Here is an 11,305-nt window from a genome sequence, read left to right as displayed (position 1 = left end):
AATGAGCTAGTATGCAGTGCATACTAGCTCATTATGCCTTGGCCTTACTGGGTTTTATTTATTTATTTATTTTTTTTAGATGTGCGGGTATACAACTGCTTTAAAATGAAATAATATCCCCACCCCTCTTACTGAACTGGAGATCCAAAAACATAATTAGTCAATTCAAGATTAGAATACTACCACCTTCATACCCAGCTACAAATTACTGGTTTGACCCCCCCCCACCCAAAGCCAAGGAACTTCTAGCCACCATTTAATCAACCCCAGTAGGTAAAAGTCCAGACCCAGATGGACTATAAAGTTCTGCTCACCATATTCCTACTCAAAGTTTTTTTTTTTTTTTAAATGTATATTTATTGAAAAAATTTTTGTAAACAGTACAAAAATGTCATAAATACGGTACAGTAGTCAATAACATTGGTTAGACATAGTAGGGGCACCATATTGTAGGTTACAATTAGGCAAGTGATAGGATACACCATGAAGCTGTATACGATGGTGATGGCATAACTGAAAAAGGAAGATAGAACGAGCCAAAACATTGAAAACCAGACGTATGGGTAAGTATGGGTACCTTTGGTCTGATACGGTATAATACAGTAAACAAGATATTAAATCTCCCTAAGGTTACTTAAGGAAGGGTTGGCACAAGGGGCAACAAAGGATTCTGGGTTGAATATGGAGGCATCCCATGGGTCCCATGTCTTAAAAAATTTAGGCAAGGAATCATGAGCTATTGCCGTCAGATGTTCCATCGTACGCATGTGAGCAATGGACGAGACCACATGTGCTTGCGTGGGAGGTATGGGAGATAGCCAATGAGCCGGTATTACTCTCTTGGCAGCTAGGAGTATAAAAGCCATCAGTTTTTTAGCATATTTAGGGAGATCTAGGATCGGAAGGCCTAAAAGGTAATGTGTCGGAGTCAGTGGGATATCTCTTTTCAATATTGATTGGAGAATGGATTGGACCATAGACCAAAAAGATGTGATACGTGGACAGTCCCAAAAGATATGAAGTTGTGTGCCGATGTCCTGTAGGCACCTCCAGCATAAACGAGACAGTGAGGGATCATACTTATGTAAAACTTCGGGGGTCCTATACCAAAACATTAGTACTTTATAAGCAGTTTCTTTCTGTTCTACACATCTCGAAACTTTGGAGATGGAAGTCCAGATCTCCTGCCATTGAGGGAGAGAAATAGTAGCGGGTAGGATTTTGGCCCATTTCCGCATATAAAGGTGAGAATCTAGAGTGGGAGGCAATGAGTCATGAAGAATCCTGTAAATAGCGGATATGAGACCCTTCTGGTGTGAGCCCTGGGTGCACAGAATTTCAAAGGCGTTAGGTTTCTCCAGGCTCATGGCAGGAGATACGGAGCAAAAGTAGTGTTTAAATTGAAGGTAGGTGAAAATGGACCGTTGTGGAATGTCGAATTTGTCTTGTAAGTCTGGGAAAGATAAAAGTTTGCGGGACACTGGGTGAACTAAGTGGCGGAGTTGGAAAATGCCTGCTTGAGTCCACGGGGTCATAGCCACTGTGGACAGACTGTCAGGTATGTCCGGGTTGTGGGTAACATTTAAAAGGGATGGACAGGGGGAGGAGAGAGAGAATTTCTTGTGGCATTTTTTCCAAATATCCAGAGTAAATAGCATAGGAGCAAGGCAAATACGTCTGAGTTGTGATATAGAAGAGGATAGGTCAGACCATAGCATAGAACAAGGATGGACCGGGTCAGTGATACTCATTTCTATCTCCGCCCATCGACTCGTCGCAAAATAGGAGGACCAGGAGATCGTCGTAGATAAGTGAGTCGCGTAATAATATCGTATAATATCGGGAGCTCCCAGACCTCCGTGTGAGCGCGGTGCGAAGACTACCGTATGGGCAATTCTATGTGCTTTGTCACCCCATATGAATTTTGTAAAAGCCCTCTGGATATTGCGAAGCTGGGGCATGGGAAGGGCAACAGGTAAAGTTTCGAAAAGATACAAAAATTTAGGGAGTATCGCCATTTTGAGGACATTTATCCTACCTAAAAGGGATAGGGGACATTCCATCCATTTACGGAGTAGACTGTGCGTTTCTGAAATTAAAGAGAGAAAGTTAGCCTGGTATAGTGTGCGATAGGACGCTGTTAAATGAATGCCTAAATATTTGAGTGAGTCCGAGCGCCACTGGTAGGGAAAGGTGTTGCGTAAAGCGGCGAGGAGTGGGGACGGGATGTGAATGGGGAGCGCTTCGGTTTTAGCTGTATTAACTTTGTATCCAGATATATCACCAAACGTTTCTAGGAGGGCATGGAGGTTGGGGAGTGAGGTGTGAGGTTTAGTTAAAGTAAGCAATATGTCGTCTGCAAACAAGGACAGCTTGTATTCTTTCCGTCGTAAAGAGACTCCCCTGATGTCCGAGTCTTCCCGAATGCGTGCTGCCAGGGGTTCAAGGCACAATATAAATAACAAGGGGGAAAGGGGGCAGCCCTGTCTGGTACCATTGCTATGTGTAAACGTTGGGGATTTGAAGGATGCCAATTGAACTTGTGAGGTGGGATGGGAATAAAGGGCTTGAAGAGCCGATACAAAGGAGCCTGAAAAACCGTAGCGTGCAAGTGTGGCAAACATGTAAGGCCATCCAAGCCTATCAAAAGCCTTTTGGGCATCTAGGCTGAGAATAAGAGCAGAGCGGGAGGTTTTATCGAGCATGTCAATTAGATCAATGGTACGTCTGGTGTTATCGCTTGCCTGTCTACCTAAAACAAAACCCACTTGATCGTTATGAACAAGGGTGGGGATTATGGAAGAAAGTCTGTTGGCTAAAATTTTTGTAAAGATTTTATAATCTGGGCAATGGGCCTGTAATTATCTGGCAGGGATGGGGGTTTGCTCGGTTTCGGAAGGACTGTGATATGAGCGTGTAGGAATTGCGAATGTGGAGTGACCCCTTTTTGTAAGGAGGAGTAGAGTTTTAATAAGTGGGGGCCGAGGATGGGAAGGAAAGTCTTATAATATTGATATGGTAGACCGTCAGGCCCAGGGGACTTATGTAAGGGCAGTTCCTTCACTACTGCTGCTAACTCTTCTATCGAGATATCTGCATTAAGGGTGGCTACCTGTGACGGTGATAGTTTAGGCAACTTTAAAGGGGAGCAAAAACAATCAAAAGCCTCTTGAGTGAATAAGTGTTTAGGGTCAGAAGCTAAACAGTTGTACAATTTGTCGTAAAACGAGCCAAAAACTTTGGACATCGTCAAAGGACAATGGGTCGGGGAGCCGTCAGCCTGAAGGAGGAGTTCAGGATAAGATTGAAAAGGACGCGGTTTAAGCTTGTTTACTAGCATCCTGTGGGGTTTGTTAGCGATCTCATAAAATTTCTGCTTTGCCCAAATTAGGGCCTTAGAACATTTTTGCATATCTAGCGATTTCAGACGCTCACGGAGGGTTGTGACTGTGCGCAGACGGGTCACCGTAGGGGAAGCCAGAAGCAGATCTTCAGCCTTACGGAGCTGTAAGAGGGTGTCTTGCCTCTGGGCTGCCGAGTCCCGCTTTAAGCGGGCGCCGGCAGAGATACACGCACCTCTAAAAAACGCCTTGTGGGCTTCCCATAGGGTAGACACCTCCGCCACTGAGCCCTCATTCAGTTGAAAAAATTCCGATAAATTTTGGGACAGTTGAGCCTCGACAATGGGGTTGCAGAGGAGAAAGTCATTGAGTCTCCAATGACAGGTTCTCGGCATGGAGCAGGCAAGAGCCAAGTCAAGCTGAACCGAGGCATGATCTGACCACGTTATGGGGTTCCGCTCCGACCCTACTCAAAGTTCTTGGATTTTTTTTCACCTTTAATAATAAACACCTTCATTTACAAATTGCATTTTGTGTTTACTTGTGTTGTCCTTGACTATTGTTTAAATTGGTTTGATGTTCCGAAACACTTAAGTGTGACAAACATGCAAAGGAACAGGAAACGAGGAAGGGGGGGGGCAAACACTTTTTCACACCACTGTACGAATAGCTTGGCTTCTTATTCAGAATTTCCCATTGAAATCCATGGGTGACAAGTTTGGTGCCATATTTTATGATTTCCATCACTTGGCTCGGGCCAAATTGAACTTTCCTATGTAGTAGGATGCCCAATGAGTATAAAACAAGTGGAATTTGGGTGAGCCAAGATGGTTTTCAGATATTTATTCTGAATTACCCCTTTAACCACTTGCCGCCCGCCCTATAACAGAAACACGGCGGCAAAGTGGTTTCAAAATCCTGACCGGACATCATATGACGTGATCAGGATTTTTAGCTGCTGGGCGCGCATCGCAGCGATCGTTGTTGCGGGGTGTCAGTCTGACACCCGGCAACTACGATCTTGGTAAAGAGTCTCCGACGGAGACTCCTTACCACGTGATCAGCCGTGTCCATTCACGGCCGATCACAGTGTAAATAGGAAGAGCCGGTGATCGGCTTTTCCTCACTCGCGAGTAGAGGAGAGCCGATCGGCTGCTCCTCTGACAGGGGGGTCTGTGCTGATTGATTATCAGCGCAGCCCCCCCCCCGAGGATGCCCACACTGGACCACCAGGGACGCCACCAGACCACCAGGGATGCCCAGCACAAGGTATGCCACCCTAGACCAACAGGGATTAAAGTCAGTGCCCACAGTGGATGCCAATCAGTGCCCACAATGGATGCCAATCAGTGCCCACAATGGGCATCACTGATTGGCATGCATTATTGTTTGGCACGGATTGGCATCCATCAGTACAGTTAATACAATACAATGCCGCCTATCAGTGCCCATCCGTGCCACCTATCAGTGCCCATCTGTGCTGCCTATCCATGCCCATCTGTACCGCCTATCCATGCCCATCCATGCCGCCTATCCATGCCAATCCGTGCCAGCTATCAGTGGCAATTTGTGCCACCTATCAGTGCCCATCCGTGTCGCCCATCAGTGCCACCTATCAGTGCCCATCAGTGTCGCCTATCAGTGCCACATATCAGTGTCCATCAATGCCGCCTCATCAGTGCCACTTCATTGATGCCACCTCATCGGTGCCCATCAGTGCCACCTATGAGTGCCCATCCCTGTCGCCCATCAGTGCCGCCTATCAGTGCCGCCTATCAGTGCCACATATCAGTGTCCATCAATGCCGCCTCATCAGTGCCACTTCATTGGTGCCACCTCATTGGTGCCACCTCATCGGTGCCCATCAGTGCCCGTCAGTGTAGCCCCATCAGTGCCCATCAGTGAAGGAGAAAACGTACTTATTTACAAAGTTTTGAAACTGAAACAAAAAAAAAACATTTTTTCAAAATTTTCGGTCTTTTTTTATTTGTTTAGCAAAAAATAAAAACTGTAGAGGTGATCAAATACCACCAAAAGAAAGCTCTATTTGTGGGAAAAAAAATGATAAACATTTCATTTGGGTACAGTGTTGTATGACCGCGCAATTGTCATTCAAAGTGTGACAGCGCTGAAAGCTCAAAATTGGTCTGGGCAAGAAGGTGTTTAAGTGCCCGGTATTGAAGTGGTTAAATATATGGCATTTAGGGAGATAGAATTGTTGTTAAAGTTCATGATTTTATTTTAAACATTGCAGATGATTGTTTAGTAAATAATCACTTTTGTGAATAAAGATCCAACCTGAATAAGAAGATAACTTCAGCTTCATTTACAGCATTTACTTTGTAAAAAATCCCTTTCGTGATTGAGAGTGTGAAGTTGAAATTTTTTTTTGTTATAAAATCGACACTCTCAACTCCTTTGAAATCATTGTGCTGAAAAGGCTGCCTACCTTGCATTGCAGTAATCATGAAAGACTGTGTTCACACCTAGATTTTTTTTTCCCGAAAAGATAAATATAATTCTTATAAAAAATAAAAATAAAAATAAAAAAATCAATAAAAAAAATCAATCCAGTTTGCGAATACTTTCTAGTTCCTTGTTAAAAAGTTTTCTCTGGACATACACATACAGACACAGATTGCCAGGTAAGAAAAGGATTTTGATGGAGTAAACACGAAGGAAATGATTATGAATGAATACACGTTCAGATGACATGCTTTCCTGCAGCACGATGACTCATGAGGAAACTACAAGTCCCACAATGCTTTGCCAGCTGAACCGAAAACCCGTCAGTGAAACTCTCTGGCTGTGTGTGCAGTGTATGGTCGGAGGGTGTACTGCTGAGCTGCCAGCAGGGGGCATAGTGGAGTGCACTAAGTAATAAAGTCGCCTGAGCGGGGGAAGCGGCTAAGTGTCATCCGGAGGCAGCAGGAAGCCGCTGTAGGTCAGAAGAGATGAGAAGGGAAGGGGCTGATAACAAGTAGGAAGAGTGGGAGAGCACCGAGACCGAGCAGATACGAGGACACGGGTCCCCACAGATTACAGCGGAGGTGTCCTAGTTTATCATTGGTGAGGTGACGGTTGTCACTGAGAAGTCTAACAAATGTACAAGGACGGGTGAGGTGTTGGGGGAGGGAGTAGTGAAGTGTCCTGTACTGGGGAAGGTAGCAGTAAATTGTCCTGGAATTGGGGACAGTGACCCTGAAACCAAGGACAATTGTAGTGAATTGTCCTGGAATTGTGGACAGTAGCAATACATAATCCTGGGATTGGGCAGAGTAGCAGATCAATTGTCCTGGAATTGGGGACAATAGCAGTAAATTATCCTGGGATTGGCTGAAGAGCAGATCCGTTGTCCTGGAATTGGGAACGGTAGTAGATCAATGTTCTGGAATTAAGGACAGTAGCAGTAAATTATCCTGCAACTTGAGGACAGTAGCAGATCAGTTTTCCTGGAATTGGGGACAGTAGCAGTAAATTATTCTGGTACTGGACTGAGTAGCAGATCCGTTCTGGAATTGGGGAACAGTAGCAGATCAATGCTTTGGAATTAGGTATTCGCAGTAAATTGTTCAAACACGGCTGGTAGTAGTGAGTTGTCCCGGTATTGGTGAAATGTACTGATTTTTTGTGGAAAGTAGCAGTGATGTGACCTGATATTGTAGAACAGTTGCAGAAAAATTCTCTTCTATTGGGGAGATCACCAGGAATGTGAAAACAAAACCAAGTGTATGTCTCCATAAATGGGAAGAAGACCTATCCAAAACCCAGCCAGTGCTCCAAGGCAGAGGAATCACAGGGGGTTTAGGAGATTACAGTAGACATAGCTGAAATGAAGGATTAGCTGTCTTTGAATTTGAGCCTGGGGTAGATAAGTGGAGTTCAGTACCATTGTGTAGATGATCTGAATAGAGTGTGAGAACTGGAAAGTCCTATTAGGTAACACGGTTCCATCCGTTTTTGCTCGCAGTCTTTGTAGCACCAAGATGAAGAAGTTATGGAGAGATACCATTAGAGTTAGGTGACATGGAAGGACAGGAACGGTGTGGAGATGGTTTAGAGAAGCACAGAAAAGGGGAGAGGAACATTAGACAGAAGACAGAACCAGAGAAGAGAACTGAAACCATGTCAGCTGCTACTGGTGTAAATAGCCAGTCATGCTCCACGAGGGACATGGACACCAAGCTATGTGACTGTGGGGTAAAACCAATAGAAATACACAGTAACTGTCAGGTGAGAATAATGGAGTTAGAAATGGGTTTATGTGATTCTGAAGTTGGAGGGAGGGCAGGGTATGCAGGCAGTAACACAGAGAACCACACAAATAATGATAGAGAAAAACAATTGGAAAGGGATCCAGCTAGCTATAGCACAGTGGAGGGGAATAGGAGTCCGGAGAGCTGTGGGAAGGGGTGTTTGCACCATTGTAGAACAATGGAAAATGATCCACTAGCTTGTAAAGAAGCAGACAAGGCTGGCGATTTTTCTGGGTGCAGAATGAACAATACAAGCAGTCATTCCGCTGGCACAACAGCAAATCAAGTGGTTGGAGATTCATCTGAATGCATGGCAAGGCAACTTAAAAGTGGAGAGATTGAAGGTGATCTTTGGCCAGTGGAACATGAAGACCAAGATGACAGTCGGTGTGAATGCAGTTATGGAGAGTCGTATGAGCAGCTTCCAGACTTAAGTCGCTTAGGGATCTCCTCTGCCATGGACTATATGGCGCATTATCCTTATGAAGATTGCAGCTCAAATGAATTTGTCATGATGTGTGACTTTGCAGCTGCTGAAGAAACACAGGTATGGGGGTAGGTTTATTTCCAGTATAAATTGCTAGAGCGCATATACAGTGCTTTGCAAAAGTATTCACCCCCCCCCCCCCTGGCATTTTTTTTGTTTTGTTGCCTAACAACCTGGAATTAACATGGATTGTTTGAGGATTTGCATCATTTAATTTACAGAACATGCCCACAACTGTGTGTATATATATATATATATATATATATATATATATAATCTTTTTTTTTTTTTTTTTTTATTGTGACGCAAACAAATAGGACAAAATAACAGAAAAAGTCAATGTGTATAACTATTCATCCTCCTAAAGTCAATACTTTGTAGAACCACCTTTTGCAGCTATCACAGCTCCAAGTCATTTTGGATAGGTCTCTATGAGCTTGCCACATCTTATCACTGTGATTTTTGCCCATTTCTCCTTGCAAAACTGCTCCAGCACCTTCAAGTTGAATGGTTTGTGATTGTGAACAACAATCTTAAGTGTGACCACATATTTTCTATTGGATTGAGGTCTGGGCTTTGACTAGGCCATTCCAACACATTTATATGTTTCCCCTTAAACCACTCAAGTGTTGCTTTAGCAGTGTTTGGGGTCATTGTCCTGCTGGAAGGTGAACCTCCATCCTAGCCTCAAATCACACACAGAGTGGTACAGGTTTTGCTCAAGAATATCCCTGTTTTTAGCACCATCCATCTTTCCCTCAACTCTGACCAGTTTCCCAGTCCATATTCAGGGTGTAACATGTTATAAATGCACACGCCCTGCACCTCCCCGATGCCCCGTTTTGCCAGCAAGAGGCGATCTTCTCGCTGCTCCTGGTCACAATCTAAAAAAACACGTAGCAGTGTGGGGCTCCACCTGCCTGGCCATGTCATTCATTCACAGTGTTTTGTGAATGGGAAAACTACAATTACTGTCATCCTTTGGGGCTATCCACTTGAAGTTCTCTATGAACTACCAGTGCACTGTTAATCGCCCTAGTTAGTTAATTGAGCTTCCCGTCAGTGTGAAAACTGCCTGCCCATCTCAGAGGTATGGGTAGACAGCTACAGGACCTTATCATTGCAATGTATTAATGTATTACAGGTTCCTAGCAAAAAAAAAAAAAAGTGCATTTATTTATTTTTTGTGAACTTATCCTTTAAGCTTTTTTCCTAGTGACTTGGTAGATCAGAGGATTATCATGAGTTTCAAGCAACTAATATTTTCAGAAGGATGTCAGCAATGAAAGCGTTCATGTTTTCAAGTTGTGCAGGATAGGAATGACATAAAATGGCTTCATAGATGAAAGAACCCATTTTCAGCCTCCAATGTTGCTTACTGATTATAAGGCAGTAAGCTGTGCCTGTTCAGTCTCATTGTGGTTGATGTCAATATGCAGAAACGAATATACAGCCCAGAAGTCACAAAACGGTCACTTTTTTTGATTTTAGCTTCTCAGAACTTTTGACTTGTGACAATGTTAAATAAACTCCTTTTAGCTGAATTTTAAACATCTAAATGATTTTTTTCTGCCTGTGGTCTTTGTTTTTTCTGAACAGCTGAGCCTTTCTTATGGGGACAGGGTCCTCCTCCTGTCTGCAGTGACACCAGATTGGTGGTGGGTTGAGCATAATGGTAATTGTGGGTATGTGCCAGCCAGTCATTTGCACAAAATAAACGATGAAGACGATGCAGAGGACGATGACCCATGGCAGGACAAGGAGTATTATGGGAGCTACAAGACTTTGGTAAAATGTACTGTCCTTCCAGATCAGATAATTTAGTCTGTACATCTGTCAGATTTTTCACTCCCATCTCTTTCATGCAGAAGCTACACTTGGAAATGCTGTCTGACCAGCCTCGTACACAGACTTACAGAAATGTTATACTACAAAACAGTTCAGCACTGAAAGGAAAGCGAATCCTCGATCTAGGTTGTGGAACTGGAATAATAAGTTTTTTCTGTGCACAGCTGGCGCAGCCCGATGTTGTGAGTATTAGATCAATGTATAAGTTTACACTGCGTTTCTGGTTGATTCATAAAATTTGACTGCACAACGCCTCTTTTATGATTTATGAACAACTATGTAGTGCGAGCACCCGTCTAAACCCTCCAGTCAAGTTGTATCCATTTGGCATGGCGCTCACACCATATAACTGATAAATCTAACAGAGATTGCACTTGTAGTGGCATGGTTAGTTTTCTAGTTGTGGAATTAATTTATACAGAAAAAAAAAACAGCTGAAGTGGTATGGTTCATAACAAGTACTCAAATGTTTTTCCATTGTTTTATCTGCAGTAGAATTTTTAGAAACTTTTATTGCCTTCAATGTGTATGCCCATTAGAGAGATTATTACTTACAGGTGGGCTCTCCATATATTTTACCATACATAGCAGGGGAAGTGAGAGAGTGGTAGGGCTGAGGACTTTGTAGTGGAGATTTTAACCCCTTAAGTGCCGGTTCACACTAGCGCGATGCGAGAACCCTGCGAATCATGTGCGGGTTCCCACATCACTCCTGACATGCACGGCAGTTCACACTGCCATATGCGAACTGCTAGGGAGTGTCATTATATGTTAACGACATCCCCATATCAGCTCACGAATCGCACTGCGAACTGACAGTTCGGACATGAATCGGATCGCATGTGTGAACACACATGCGATCCGATTCTGGTCCAAACAGAAAAAAGGGTCCTGTGCGTGTTTGGACCGAATGCGGTGCGATATCAGCCATGCTATCTGTATGGCTGGCATCGCACCCGCACAGACATCGCATGTAATGTGAACAGCAGTGCGCTGCGAATTACATGCGATGTCTGGCATCGCACTAGTGTGAACCGGCCCTTAGTCAACAAGGTATAAAATAAGCCAGCAGGGGACAACCCACCGATAACCAACTAACTGTGCATGCTTTATTACTGCATTAAAAGCTTTCTTCAAAATAAAGAGAATTATTATTTTTAAAAAAAGGTTATTTCAATAAGCTTAGATTCTCCAGTAGAGAAAAATACTTTTTTCACACAACTGTGTATAAAATGTATATATATATATATATATATATATATATATATATATATATATATATATATATATATATATATAATTGTTTTAGCAGACACCCTAGGGAATAAAATGGTGGTCATTGAAACTTTTTATGTTACACGGTATTTGCGCAG

The 11,305-nt window shown here is 43.4% G+C and overlaps 1 protein-coding gene across 3 annotated transcripts in view; it reads left to right on the top strand.

Moving 5' to 3' along the window:
- The first annotated feature begins 6,209 nt into the window (after positions 1 to 6,209).
- Positions 6,210 to 11,305, top strand: part of PRMT2 (protein arginine methyltransferase 2) — a 49,058-nt gene continuing 43,962 nt past the window's right edge. For 2 of the 3 annotated variants that reach the window (XM_077448194.1, XM_077448196.1), the window contains exons 1-3: positions 6,219 to 8,144; positions 9,684 to 9,872; positions 9,953 to 10,114. In XM_077448194.1, the coding sequence (XP_077304320.1) occupies positions 7,368 to 8,144; positions 9,684 to 9,872; positions 9,953 to 10,114 (1,128 nt within the window). In that variant the 5' untranslated portion in view covers positions 6,219 to 7,367. Of the gene's footprint in view, positions 8,145 to 9,683; positions 9,873 to 9,952; positions 10,115 to 11,305 lie in introns of all 3 variants that reach the window. The other variant, XM_077448195.1, reaches the window with a different exon arrangement.

Source organism: Lithobates pipiens, unplaced genomic scaffold (genome assembly GCF_037356315.1).
Source record: "Lithobates pipiens isolate NorthernLeopardFrog02 unplaced genomic scaffold, aLitPip1_a1.2 Scaffold_22, whole genome shotgun sequence".
Taxonomy (NCBI): domain Eukaryota; kingdom Metazoa; phylum Chordata; class Amphibia; order Anura; family Ranidae; genus Lithobates; species Lithobates pipiens.
The sequence above is the reverse complement of the archived record's forward strand: the minus strand, read 5'-3'. Positions and strand labels throughout refer to the sequence as shown.